Raw genomic sequence first — 15767 nt, forward strand, 5'->3', positions numbered from 1 at the left:
GCAGTAATCTTTGAATTAATTTTCATTAACTGAGGAATACAATAAAAAACTGAAAATAATAATCTTTATAGTTTGTTCATTTCTCAGATACCTCAACTTCTAAAGCAAGGGTACGAAGGAAAGTTTTTTTCCATCCAACATATCCTTTACATAAATAAATACACTGTTTAGATTAAGACAGAAACTCCTGCAAGAGCACTAATTGCATCTCTGGTTACATGCACTCTTATTTAGAAAAAGTTATTCATGAGGTTACATACACTTACAGAGCTGGGGAAAAAGGAGAAAAGTCACCACAAATAGTTTTGCAAGTTGTAAAAAAAAAAAATCAATAGAAACACATTTCAGTTCTCTGCCCTACATGTTTTTTCTTTTCAACATTTAAGTCAGCTAACATTAATATTCTACTTCAACACAGTAACAATACATACAGAGAAATTTACAGACTTGATAGTCTGCCTCCACACCCAGAGTAATTAAATACTTAATTGAAAAAGGTGCAGCACAGGATTAGGCTTACTACTGTAAGAAGTTTTACATCAACTGTTTATGCTTTGATTCGCTTGTGTAGAGGATTACCCTCGAAAAGCAAATATTTTCCTGTAGATACAGCTATACATCATTCGCATTGTCTGAATTAACATATCAAACACACATAAAATATCTTAAGGTCCTCTTTTATAAGATGAGTGATAGAACAATACTGTCCACAGAGGACAAGTGTGTTAAGCTATTTTTCTAACTCAAAGAATTAGGTTTAACATGTATTTTGTTAATAAACAGTGAGCGGCTGTAACAATGAAATTGCTTGGTGCTTGCAATTCATTTGGTATATGACTGCTGGTTGAAAGCATCTTTAATTACTTTTTAAGACACAGTGACTGCTTTAGACACTTCTCAGTAATAAATCTGTCCAGAATTAATATCTGAAAAGGCTAATCATAAAATCATGATCACACTGAGAGCAAAATAAACGTAAAATACTTCATCTATTTTATATCAAGAGTCTCTATTTTTTATTCCTTTTAAAAAAGCTTAAGTCATAGGCAAACGTGTGCTGACACACTGAAAAAAACCCAAACTTGAAGAGCACTTCACAGCGTCATCCCGTGAGCAAAATGGGAATAGAGCTTTAAAAATGTCATCTACTGGGGGTTTTTAGATTATATTACATTTTATACGTAAGACTTTATTCACAAAAAACGTTCTTACCCAGAAGATCCGATGCTTTTGCACACACCAAGAAGAGGCCGCTTCTCAGAAAAATTATCACATTTCTGAGCACCTAATAAGAGGGAAAACAAGAAAAAGCAATTCACTATCTACAATTTGTGTTACTTTTCAAAATACAGGTGTGTATGCTGTGGGGGCTCAACATATTGGAAGGATATTGGATACATAATACAACTCTTAGCCTGTACAAGATTAGTGATAAAAATGAAAATAACTGGCAGAGTCATGAACACCAGAAGAACTGTTTTTGAAAGAGATGTCAATGAGTAACAAGTAGCAAAATCTGGTCAGGATTTTGGAGTTATTTTCTATTAATTTCAGTTGGGGTTAAGGATTCAGTAACTGTAACAACTAACGCTTGCTGATTTTTCATTGTTTTATAAAAGCTGTCTGTAATAAGGCTGTCATCAGCTCTGCATGGGTTTCATACATTGGTTTCCAATTTCTACTACTGAGGTATAAATGGAGTATAACAGCGTCAGCTGTAAGAGCGCAGCTTAAGAGCAGCCACTCTTTAGCACGTGACAAGGGGGGCTGCCGGTGTTTTCCCAAAGCACGGCCATGCTTACAGCCCATGCCCTGCACCTAAGAAAATCCAAGATGAAATTAGTCTTTAGTAAGTTTTGCCACCATGCGATTTAAGTCTCTAAGAAAGCAATCTCCAGCAACTTCCAGCAAGACTCAGGGTATGCCTACTTGTTCACTCAAAGTGAAAACACTTTTCAGTGTTTTTAATCTACTTTTAAGATTAGCTTCACCAACAACCAGCATAGCGCCAGCAGTAGTTTGGCATGGGCTTGTCCTCTGCTCCAGTTCAGCCGCTGAGATAGTTCTGCCTGCCCAGGGGTCCATGTGTGCCGCCACTGCTGGCACCAGAGCTAGGCAATTAAAACCAGTCCTTTGTCTTGCCAAAGTGCAGTCACACCTTCACTCCAGAACCATGAAATTGTTAAATACACCACACTTTTTAAATTGGGATTTTAAAGGTTTTTAAAACTTCACCTTATTGCTATGTAAACAGAAATAAAACTAAAATTGAGTCAAAAATCTCTCTTCTACTTTGTGAACATTTTACTGAATTTCAATGTATGCTTCTACCCAATTTAAATAACAGAAAAACCACTACCACCACCACTACTAAATTTCCTCTGTTTTCTTTCAACCTTTGCCTTTTTAATTATCTATCTATAGTTATGCATGTGTGTGGTGAATAATGGAATTTTATTTTTTTTCTCCAGTGTACACCAAACCCTTTGATCTATAAAGAATATTAGTGATATAGTCTGTTCAAAATTTAATTCACAAATACTGGTGTGCTGCACTAAATCAATTATTCAGAAAGGCACAACAATTAACAATATAAATTTTCACATAACAGACTCTGTTAATTATTAATAACTCAGGTACCTGCAATTAATTTGTAACAAAAACTGTTCAGTACTCTCATCCGTACAAGGATAAGTCTTCCCTCCTACACATTTGGGTATTTATAACATCAAATGGGTCACGTCAATAATTTCACCATCAACAATAGCTTTACAAGTAGCTCCAAATGTATTTTCCTTTTATTCCTATTATTCCAAGGTCTTTTATGAGTCATACCTGTACTGTATGTACTGACCTGTAAATTGATAAATGAAACCTATAGTCTGAACCTGGCAACCAATTTGTTTTCTTCAGTACAAGTAACAGATGAACTCCATTTGTTTCTGTTCACTTAGCTAGTCTCTCAGCATTAACGGTGAAATGCTGACTACTAGGAGTTCCGACATTGATTTAAGCAGAGCCAGGATTTTACCTTAAGTATTTAACTGTATTTTCTTTTTTTTTTTTTCCCCCACGAGGATATATCAGGACATGAATTCATATGTTTCTCTATGGTCTAGTTCTAAGTTTAACAACAAGGAAGGGGGGGCAAGGAGAAGAAAGGTGGTGAGGAGTAAAGGGAAACAACAGCACAATATCAAAAGGAATACCAGTTTTTAATACCCACAGTACAGATTTGCGAAATTTATACAATAGGTGCTTAAACTTCTGATTTCAGTCTGTAATGATTGAGGCCTTCATTTAAAAAAAAAATATCCATTTGCTACTTCAAATATATACTTTCAGAATGTAAATATTAATATTGTAGAACAAGATCATTATTTTGAGGACTCTGCAGGGTATTAAATCAGGTTAATAGCGGTCCCATTCATGAGATTGCAAAAAGCGACATGTGCTGTTCTCTGCAATGCTTAATGGAGTCAGCAACCCTTTCTAGTTCTGCCCTGGGATTTAATCCTCCAAGTTATGGCAGATTAATTTTTATTTGTAAAATTGTGTTTATTTGCATGTGCGATATACTGACGTTGTACACACCTGCTCCACACACAGTGTTTAACAAAATGCAGCAGGATGATTGAAATGAAAAACAGCTAGCTAAATCCCTCAGATACAAAGAGTATTGAAATCCTGTTGCAAAGTCTTTTTCTTAAACTCCTTCTATTCTAAATCCTTTTAATTCTGTCATATAACACTACAGCATTTATAAAAAGCTGAAAATCCTGACAAATCACACAATTAAAGTAATGAAAACTGCCCTTCCTGCCAACAAGGCACCACCTTATCTACAGCTCCATTTAGCTAAATGATATATGTTATTTTAAAAAAATCTAAACCCAGTTAGTACACTTAAAATTGAAAAAAAAATATCTGTGGCTAAATGAAATTTCATACAAATCAACATTTAGAACTTTATGAAGTCAAAAGGTTATCCACACATAAGCTCAAAGCAGCTTATGTACTGTACTGATGAAACTGTGAATAGGTATCTCCTGGGCCTAGTAAGGCCTCTCAATAATGCCAATAATAATAGTAACAACAACAGCAGCAGCAGCACACCCTTTTGAAGAATAAAAATGAAAACCCAGTGATTTCCATAGGAACTCAAAAGCTACTCAAAACTATGAAAAGGACCCTCATTTCCCTTCAGTAAGAAATGCACCATATAAACGTCAGCTTCTGACCTATTTAGCAATGGCATATATGCACGATGGAGTATATTTTTCCAGTATGTAATTCCACTGATCAAGTTCCATCACAGCCATTTAATAACGCAGCGTACCTCCTGTTCAACTAGACCCCTCTTATTTCTATCTATTACTTGAAAATTGTGTTGCGTTTGTGGTCCTGCCCCACATCAGCACAGCAGCCAACCAGTATCTGGAAATGCATTAGGCATATACTACATATTGTTATCCCTCCCTATCTTGCTGCTTCTTTCCAGTGGAAAAAAAGAAAATAATAATTTTTCTTAACATTTCTTAATCAGTAGCATTTTGTTCTGTTTTGTTATTGAACACAAATGCAAAAAAGCACATGCTACTTGAAACAGAAGTGAAAAAGCTCAAGTAAGTCCTAAAAATAGTGTGTGAATTCTTTGCTCAGCTTCAGAGTAGCATCTATAAATGCTCCATTTCCTGCACAGATAAGCTGCAACTGCTTTACGCAATATTGTGCCTGATCAATGGCACTGCCACTGCTGTCCTCATCCCAGAACTTCAGGTGGTCCTTTAGATTAATGTTATAGACCATGAACATCACATTATTCTATCTCCCTTCACTCCCAGCATCACCCAGACATTTCAAGTTTCAAAGTCCCTCTCCAGTACCTGCATCATACCAAAAGTTAGCACACTAGAACACCCTTCAACACCAGCTGATTTCCATAGCTACTGCCTCCTTAGCCCACTCCACCCTCCCATTTCTGAGATCAGACAGCAATGTTGCAAGAAGCAACGGTGGCTGCAGAACATTATCTTGGCAGTTCTGTCAGACAGAGCTATGCATCTTTATATTCCTGCACAGCACCATAGTTTTATTCTCTGGTAATTACATAGGTTCTATATGAAGAAAAAAAAAAAAAAAAGATGACCTTGAAACATCTGCTAGAGATTAATGATTCTGGAGTCACACATTAATTGAAGACAGGAGTATTTTGATTGAATCTTCTTCAAAAGACCTCTTAAGATATCAGTGAAGATGGTGAAAGCTTAAGGTGTATTGGTCTAAAGCACTGACATGATGTGGCTAGAATTGAAATGATGGCATACAGGTCAGTCCACACAGCTTCAAAGAAATTAGTATTTTGAAGTGTCATGCTCCAAAATTCTTTCCTGTAATATCTATAAAAGGCTTACTTGTTATGCTTGAGAATTCTGTTCTGTAATTTCTATAATCCATACACATTAACGTTCATTATACCAGAACAACCCACATAACAGTTACAAAACACCAAAACTTAAATGCACACCTGCAGGACCAACTCACACCAACCCAAATCTACCAACTGCTACTGCTTGTTCAGCTTGTAGGGCTAGCTCCCCTATCATACATGCTATGCAATTATTTTTGGCCTTCAGGGACTTAAAACCACTAAGCCACCCAAGTGGTTGAAAACATACAAAACTCACATCTGCCTTCCCTTAGAAAGCAACCTAAATATTAGAGTTCTCTTCAGTATACCTGCACATAAAGCTGACTCAGCTTTGAGGTTCAAATTTATTTTACCAACATCAAAGATGTAAGCAGTAGAGATAAATCTGCTGCAAAATTTAAGCTTTCAACAGTTTTAGATTTTCAAATGCAAAACTACTCTGTGTTCCAATTAATTTTACCTTTTCATGTTAATTCCAGTTCTCAACCCTTCATCTTTAACATTCCTTTGGTTCATAGCTGTTTTAAACATAGTACCTCCAAAGTATTTCCTTTCTTATTTGCTTTTTTTTTTTCCTTTCCTTACCAGTAAATTTGACTAAGCAGTCAAATTATTTGAAAGATGTAGGACTATTATATCATCTTTTCTGCAAGCAGCATAATCTAGAAAATGGCAATAAATTAATTCAGTTCACTGGATGAATTTATTTTCATAATGCTGGGACATGGAAATAGGTTTTACAGACAATGACTGATCTAAACCTCAACACACAAGCCTGTCATCGTGTACCCTTTACTACCACATACAACGCTATTCCTGCAGCTTCTCCTAGTTTCTTGACTGACTTTTAAACTATGCAAGCCCACCTTAATAAACAGGATAGCACAAGGCAGAAAGCAGGTATGTAGCCAAGGTTTTGTAAAATGACTTGGGATAAGTAATGAAACACGGGAGACTAGCACGAACTCACTTCAGAAAGCAGCAATATTCTGATTTTGTAGGAAAAAGAAAAGCAAACCTATATTACATTCTTCCAATGTAAATGTATTATTTCTTAGCATTTATTTCAGAATATGCAATAGACCTCAAAATGAAGTTCAAAAGACAAAAAAAAAAATAAATGGAATTCTCAGTCTTTCTTATTTGTGACTTCATAGGTCAAAGAACATACAGAAAACCTAAACAAGTAATATTTTTAATGTCTCTGTAAGTATCACAGAAATGCTAATCCAAAGAGAAAAAAGCAAAAGACAAATGTAGGAATATCCAAGACAGAATACTTAACAATATACAGGACTCAAACTTGGTATCTTTTCAATTCTACATGTACACATCCACGTAGTCTGTTACCTCAGAAAAATAAGAAAGCATCATGTAGAGGAAGTGGTGAAAAATTAGAAAACATGTTGAAGAAAAAATATGAATAATTAGGTCAATGTGGCTAAATAGAGCCATTAGGTATTTTGTGAGAGGAAGCCCAATAACAGAGTAACTTGAGTACCAGGGAAAGCATCACAAATCACAAAATGGAGAGAGATAATACACCCTGAGTTTTGCTTGGTTCTCTCACTGTTATTCACTACAATGATGTTACCAACCGTTGACTCCTCTTCACAGAGGAAGGTAGCTAAAATTAACTGACAGAGTTCCAGCTTTTTTTGTATCTACCACTTAATATTTCCTCCCTTCTAATAATCACAAAGTTGCTTCAATTTGTCTTCAGACACACCTTCGTGTGCTTGTTTTGTCTGAAGAGACAGAAAAATCCAGAGCCCAGCAAACCGGGCCCCTGTATACATACAAGTAAGTACTCAAATCACAGCATACATATTTGAAAGTGAAGAAGAGCCAGGCAAGTTAAAAAGCTGTGCCAACCAGATGGCTCAGCAGATAATGCAGTGTGTGGCATGCAAAGTGCCAGGACTTTGTATTTTTATTCCTAAGACTGACAGCATCCAGACAGAGATGTTCTCATACCCTGTATGTTAGCTACGCAACTCTACCTCCTCTCTTAAGCCTGAAACTTGGTCACAGTGTAAAACTTCAGCCTCCAAAAAGACCATTTATACTGCAAGCTCTAGAAAATAATCAAAGCTGCATCTACTGTCAAAAGCAACAGTAGATATTCTCTGTGCACAGAGAAGAGTTAATGTCTACGTTTTTCAGCGTTATTGACAGAAATCTCTCAATTCTTTACAGACATCTTATACGGGCTGCAGATCAACCATGCCACGGACGCAGAGACATCAAAGCACTGTAGCACTGGGCCAGGTCAGATCTTGCCTGGTTTGTCAGCTCAGACAAAACCCTGCATGAATGCTGCAGTATAGCTGCCAGGTCAGAACAGTTCCAGGAGCCATTTAACTGCTCCAGCATGGCACAGAGCCTGAACTAATAAACCTCACCAGATCTGAGCTGGCAGCGTGCAAGGCCAGCTCCAGATACTGCACCATGTTCCTGCTACTAGGACCACTTACAACCTGCTAAATCAGATTTGGGGAGGCCTCCTTTGCAGTAAGCCTGCATGAAATAAACCTGTATGAAATAACTTTTGAAACAATGCTTTATTATGCTATGAAGCGCATGATGCAGCAGAGGATCTAACATCAAAGGACTAGAGCATTTCAACAAAATAGTTGACAAACTATTAAGTTCTGCTACTGTAAAGTCACCAAGTTAAAACCATGAGCTTTCCTTTCACACCTGGGAATGAGCTTCTTATCACAAACTGAGATCTGTTTCTAGGAACGTGCCAAATCCATCCACCAAGAGAGTCTTATTTTCAATAATTCCCTTTTTACAGCTTCACACAGTAAAATAGTGTTTGAGCCTACTGATGGTAATCAGCTTCTCCTTTACAAATTCCTTTTATTTTGTTCAGAATCATTAAAGCTCATGTGTTAGTTATCTAAGGCCTCTTATTACAGCTTTACTTTTATCTGATTCCAGATACTGGTCAATGATACATTCATGTACTTTTAATCAAAGATTTATTTAAACCAAGCCATGTAAAAAGAGACCAAAACATGTTTTTAAAAGGTTTGGCTTAATTTAATAGGAGCTAATTTGAATAGTTTTCTAATGCAACAACTATCATTGTCAGATGCTAAATATATGCAATTTAGAGACAGAAAGTAACTGCTTGAAGGAGTTCATAAGCAGTGTAACTTACTAGATTGAAAAATCAGAAAGCACTATTTTACTATCAGAAAAGCAGAACTTACAGGTTCTTCTTTCTCCTTTTTTTCCTTTGAAAGCAGAATGGGCATAGACATCCATTACTTAATGACATACATAACAGCAAAAAAACATAGCTCATCAGGAATTATTCAGTGTTTCCATAAACAGTACAAAAGGCACAACATGCTTGTGAAGTATTTTGCTTTAAGTTACTGTAACCTATAATAGAATTACAGAGCCACATGTACACTACTTTGTATATTTCTCTACTCAGGAAATCACTGAGACAATATAAAATATGTCCATTAAACCTTTAACTTTCTTAATTTACTTTCTTTGAAACACTCAAAATTATTATAAGTTACTATTTTTTTAATAATTTAAACAATTAGATTTTAGGCTACATTTTTGCGAGTTCACTAATTAATTCATAATATACCACTAAAATTTGTAATCCAGCATAATCCAAAGAAGCCTTGATCATCCTCTAAGTACGCTCCTTTCATCCATGAAGCAAAAAATGGCAACCAATTTAAACTAGAATACTCAGCAGCTGTAGAGAATAGCCTGGCCAGTTGAACTTACAGGAAGTGTAGATAAGCAAAACGTTGCTGAAACCAAAAATGAGCCAAGACACCAACAGATCTTAGGCCTTTAAGAAGTCTACAATTAGATTTTGTGTTTAGATTGAACAGTGTACTTTTTTAAAGGGATCTGCTTGTTTATGCATAGTTGCTTTAATTCTGCAGCAAGCTTTACCAGGGGGTTAACTCAGCATTTCTGAAACAATCCCGGTAAACAAACTAAGCAGCTTGTCTTAGAACTTGATAAAACAGTATTAAAGCAGTAACAAAGAGGAGGTGCCTATCGGCACTCAAGGGATGATGATAAAAGTTCGACCACTAAAAAGGTCAGTGTTTGCATAAGGTTTACATAAAATAAGCAGAAGGGGAACAAATGAGAAGCTAGCGCCACCCCAAAAAACAGATTTCATTGTCTTGTTACTTTTACTGGAGTGCAAAAGCAGCCTTTTTTAAAAGTCTCATTAAAAGCTGCAATTACTAAACTTAATGCATGCACTAGTAGAATATTTAGATCATTTTCTTCAAAAATTAAATATTTAAATAATCAGAAAAGGACACTCTTTGTACAAAGTATATTACTTAGATCAACTACTTCCTGCATTATCTTACTTACATTGTTTCAGTTTCAGCTCCTAGATGGGTATTAAAAAAAACCAAACAAAACATACCATCCTTCTTAAAGGATACATACTTCCTTAAGTATAAGAGTTTAGAAGGGCATCACATTATTAATAGACTTTACAATGCACCATAACAGGAGTTTTTAATAAGTGTTGATAATTTTTACATCTACTGCTATCAATCACCAACTTGGTATAAAAAACCAATTTCAATATTATTTTATAGAAATAATATATTGAAAATCAGTGTTTACAAATGGAATCTTTAACATCTCTGGACTGATCTCTAGCACAAATATTCCTAGAAATCCTCTGAACTACAAAAGAAGCAGCATCCAAGCTAAAATCTGAAGATAAAACTGCAGAAAGTGCTGGATTACAGAGCAGGAAGATAAAAATGACGTAAATAATACTTGTAGAAAGCCATTATGAAGATGACCACTTAAAAGTAATAGAAAAATCTATGTATCAGGTTGTAGCAGTGATTTGGACAAAGATGTGCAAAAAAAAAAAAGTTATACTTAATTACAAACCATATATACTTACTGATTTGTGGAGCTGGTAAAATCCGCGCAGCTCGCACTGGACCATGGCGGACAGAAAAGAGTTCCTGAGCTTCACCACTGATCTGCAAAACATGCAGCTTATTAACATACAATGTAAAAAAAAAAAAAAAAGTATAAAAATATATAGATTTAGTAGGTAAGAAAGTTGGTAGAAAGACATTGTACAAAACGTAGGTAAGAAAGTAAGTTGGTAAGACATTGCCTTTCTAAGCAACCATCCACAATTCCTCTAAATGAGAATATATCTTGGAGGTCTTGAATAACACAAATTATAGCAATAAATATGGCCTGCCTCTAAAAACATACGCCTTGGACCACATGAATGAGATACTAGCAATACCTACTATTAATGATTACACGTGTTTTAGAAGAAACAAGACTTGAAGTTGACTGCTGATTAAAATTCACAAAAATTCAAAGAATCCAAACCATAAGCATTTATTCTACATAGTGCATGCTTCTAAGAAAAATGCTAAGCAGCCAGTTATCAAGAATAGCAAACACTGGTGGTAAAAGCTCAGAGGATTTGATATATTGGTACATTCCGCATTCTTCAGGTGTTAAAACTACGTTTAAAAACAGGGTGTCAAACTAATTAAGTTTGGCACTAATGGCAATCTTGACAAAATTAAATCAGAAGTAGTTAAGAAGACTTTCCAGACTTCCTGTAAATGGTCAGTCAGAATGCATTTTCATAACTGCCTGGTAATGGATCCGATATGGAATGTCAAACTTCAGGAAAATGGCAAACATTACAAAGCTCGTTTCCAAATAACCAACAACTTAACAGATGTAATGAGACTAAGAACGTAGCCAACGTGGTGTCATAAAGTTTTGCCAAACAAGCAGTTTACAATACCAGAAGAGAACACAAATTTGAAACAAGGTACTTATGAATCAATAAACTATAAATACAAGTTAACTTTTGGAAATGTCATTTTATGGTTGTTCCCACTTGTTTCTGCACTTCAGCTCACACGTTCAAAAAGTTAAAATTCTACTACTGTTTGACTAACAAATCATAAGTATAGTTCTTCAAACTCTTAGCTCACTTCCGGTCTCAACCCCAAGCTTCATTATTTATTATCATTCCTTTAGATAATGTGGGCAAAATGAAACTTAACCCATTGAAGCACAAGTCTTTCATAAACATACTTTGAAAACACTGTTCAGTACAGAGGTAGCCCATCATTCCATACATGGTAAGTAAACACAGTGTAGAGAACTACTGCTTTTCCATATTATGCCTGGAATAACATTCGAGCTACACAAATGTGCGGAAGTAACACTCCTAGCCATTTTAGATTTGCAGGCAGCTAGCAGTTCCACATTGGTATGAATCAACACTACTATTAATGATGCGATCAGAATTATTCCTGATGGACACAACAATTTCAAAACTGTAATCAATATAAGAATTAATCCCTCAGTCTACCCTGCTCTTATTTTATTAGGCAGATGTTCCAATCATAGCGGATTCTCCTCCTCCAGCTAGCAGCATCATCTGAACAACACTGTAGTACTCCAGCTTTTGCAAAACAAGTTTAATCCTCCCTCAGGGATAGCTAGAGGTCTCTGCTCTGAAGAGCTTGCTGATCAGATTCCATACAAGACAAAAGAACGATGATCAGAGATCAACTCAGTAAAGATTTGCTGATTGTTTCTAACTGAGCATGAGTTTGGAGTGCAGCATGAAAAAAAAAAAGCACATAGATAAAAACATCTGGAAAAGACAGTCTGGAAAAAAGTAGAGCAGTGCTAAGCAGATAATGAGAAAATATAAAGAAAGAGAGAGAAAATAATAAAGAGATGAAAAAAGATTAAGACAGCAGCACATTTTCTATCCATCAGAACACACCGGTTCTATGAAAAGGGAAAGGAGAAAATGGAGAAGAAAAATAGAAAGCTTTGGAATTATTATTATTGGCAATTAAAGATTTTTTCCCCCAAATCATGAAAATGCTGTTTCACATGTGCATGCACATCAACGGCTATGAATGAAAACAAGAGGGAAAAGAACTAGCATAACAAAAGTATGGAAGAAGTGATTCACATAAAATAATCCAACCCAATTCAGTCACCTCCTTCTACTTTTTAACTATGCCAGCACATCAGCTCTAACTCCAGTCTACTTCAAATAAAGTTATAGTCCCAAAAGTAAGATACATCAAGAAGGCCAAACCTTCTTAACTCAGTTTCTGCTCTTAAATATACTGAACTCCAGAGAGCGTGTTTATTTAGCCTGTGATGCCAAGACCTGTAGAACCTGAAGCTGAGACTTTCAAAGAAAAGCCTAAAAATGTACAAATGTAAATGAAATTTGTACTTCAGCACCTAGCATGTAAATCCCAGCCCAGCTCTTTTCATGCATATAATGCTTTTACTTTTTAATAATTGATATTTATTATTTGAAAGATAACTATTTTATCCTTTTATACTGGGGAGACATTACAGAAAGAAAGGTTAGATGGACTAACCAAAGCCACAGGATCTAACAGTATCGAAGACAAGATCATAGGTAGTTAGCTCCTGTTCTGAGACCACTGTAATATTTAATACTGTTGTGTAACAGTTCCTCTCCTCTTAGTCTGTGTAGAATATTTTTTCCCCCATGAAAGGGGAAACTTTGTAAAACTAAGAAAAAATGCAAATAAATGTTCACATAACTTCAGCCATCTGTGCAGCTCACGTACTTAGCAGTTGCCGACTCCTGGGACCCAAAAAGGAGCATACCCCACTGCAGATTTTGTAATGAAAATACAAGATGCCACCCAACCACTGGCATCTCATTTACAAAGAAAAAACCAAATTCAGTAAAAGGCATAAAAAACATTTACAAAAAATCTGGACATGACACTACAATATGGATCAGATTAAAACACTAATACTTAACCTACTATAGCTCCATAAAATAATTAAAAAAAAAAATCTTTTAAGAAAAGTGTTGTGTGTCCTTAACTGCTATAGAAACAGGAGATCATACAAGGCATCGGACCTTGTTGAATGCCATGAATTATTAAAAGCTTGGTTGTTCCTCTGGTTTGCCTGGACTTGAAAAATACATTAGGGCTTTAGAGTTCAAGATTTTCTTTGACTTATAATTAACTTTTTTTAAACACTACCACCAGTGGAAGCTTCTGCTATTTGCAGTCTTACAAAATTCTGAATTAACTGTGGTTAATGCTAATGCCCTTCATTTATCTATATCAAACATAAAACTTTATTACCATTGCTGAGGGCACATGTATCAATTTAAACTGAAAGCACCATCTTCAGGGCAGAGAGATGATACAGTCTGATCTTCCTGCCAGTGCAAGCCTTATCTCACTCCTGAGACAGCCCATCTTTTCTGCGAATGGGACACTTACTCTACTAGGAACTGAAGTGGGACAAGGAACTACATTTAACAGAAGCCCAGCCCCATTGCTAAATGGCTAACAACTTTGTCACTGCCAGTTTGGGTGAGATGTGGGCTGGCAAGTCTGAGTGAAAGGCTCCACATCCCATTACCAGTCCCTTGAGCTACACAGTCTCATAAGCATAGACAAAATATAAATAGACTTCATGAATTGAAAACAGAGCTCTAAATTCTTCAAAAAGCACCTGTGAAGAAACTAGGCTGTGGCTGCCCTTTTGGATTTGATCCAGCTAAGTAGCAAGTCCCTGTGGCAGCTTTCAAAGCTCTTAAAAGTTTTTCTTTCCCATTCCAAAAGCCAAGAATATTTTCAAACAGGTTTTAAGAATTGGATATTAAGCTATAAAAGCAGCTTCAGGTACTCATTCTGTGAAAGAGTGAATCCAAAATGATGGCTCCAAGCTGGCCTGATGGAGCAGTTCAGCTTTCCCAGTGCCTGGTACCAAACCACAAGCCCCAGACCTACATGGAAGGCTGCAAGCAAAGAACACGCCAATTCAAAACCCGGCCCCCAGTGAAGTCTTCCTCGCTCTCTTCCAATAATGACAGATTGAAAGAGGAAGAACTCCTCTCGCCTCCACTCTAGACATCTTGAGCTACTGCTTAAAATGTGACAGACTAGAACTCTGGAGCACTGCTTAATTTTTGATGACAGAGCTTTATTGTTTGGAGCATACCAGTTTGCACCCATTAAAAAAAAAAACAGAACAAAAGAAGTTTTGTTCACACTAAGAATAACTAATAGTTTCCAACCATAGAAAATGGTTTTCACATGGGGGGGGGGGGGGGGGGGGGGGCGGGAAGTCAAACATACACCAAACTGAAACAAAATTGAGTTCGAAACTCAATGTTTAAACTACTGTGCAACTATATAAAAGGCAACTGCTTGTATATTATCAACTGTCACATCACATAGGGAAGATACCGGGAAGTTTGGGGTTTTGTTAATATTCTGATATATGTTTTAAATAAGATATAGATGGTATTATAAGATGTTATAACATGACAATAAGGAATTGCAGATACCACCACAAAATATGGTTTGATATAAACTTACTGGGTTAAAGTTTACTACCAGTCTTCTCACTACTGACAGAGTAAGGAAGGACTGTAAGTAAAAGGACAGATTTTATCATTTTAGTTTAAAAATTTGAACAGTCTGCTTTTTCATTGAAAACAAATCTCTGTAATTATCTACAGATTATAAGAATTTAGATGCTCAAAGAATGTTACAGACGTCTACTCTAGTGACTGAGTTAAGTATGAAATTGCACCTACCATTTAAAATTATGACAACACTAATTGAATTTTTAAAATAATAAAAGCTTAGGAATGGTTTTGTTTAGTTTCCTCAACGTTCTCACTTTGTCACACATTTTGAGGAGTTTTAGCATGATCAGGCCATAGGCTCCCTATGAAATTCTAAGTTGGGGGACAGTTCTGCATTGATTTTTATAATTTCATTTCTACACAAAGACCACAGACAATATTGGAAGCAGGTAGAATACAGATACTAACACCCTTGATGAGTTTTCATTTTAGCTTCAACCCCAGCCAGGATGAGCTACATGAAATACTGTTTGCACTCTTCTGATACATCTCACCACAGCCTTTTCAGAGGTTGTTGCACATGGGTTTTTCTCCCAGCTGGTGTAGAGTACGGTATGAGTTGGAAAAAAACACCTTCCAACAGTGCTGCAGTCACTTAATGAGCATAAACCCAAAAAATTTCTTACACATTGCTAGCATCTTCAGTGAAAAAAAATCAAAGCTTCAAAAAACAATTTGCATAGATGTTTTGTAAACTTCTTAGACATTTTTCAGGGTTACTAGGTCAGGTCATTACTATATTTTTCCAAGTGACTAATACAAGCCTTAACAGTGGTACCTCTATCAGGAGGAGGTCTGGACAGAGGAAGAATTGCAGCTTACTATGTGGTAAGTGACTAGCCCTTTTCCACTAAAAGGGGG

The 15767-nt window shown here is 36.0% G+C and overlaps 1 protein-coding gene across 14 annotated transcripts in view; it reads right to left on the reverse strand.

Moving 5' to 3' along the window:
• BCAS3 (BCAS3 microtubule associated cell migration factor) overlaps positions 1-15767 on the reverse strand; it is a 369789-nt gene that overhangs the window by 341200 nt on the left and 12822 nt on the right. For all 14 annotated transcript variants that reach the window (XM_080382869.1, XM_080382866.1, XM_080382870.1 and 11 more), the window contains exons 6-7: positions 10362-10443; positions 1213-1285 (exon numbers count right to left, since the gene is read on the reverse strand). In XM_080382869.1, coding sequence (XP_080238995.1) covers positions 1213-1285; positions 10362-10443 — 155 coding nt within the window. The remainder of the gene's footprint in view (positions 1-1212; positions 1286-10361; positions 10444-15767) is intronic.

Source organism: Falco punctatus, assembly GCF_963210335.1.
Source record: "Falco punctatus genome assembly, chromosome: 1".
In the NCBI taxonomy this organism is placed as follows: domain Eukaryota; kingdom Metazoa; phylum Chordata; class Aves; order Falconiformes; family Falconidae; genus Falco; species Falco punctatus.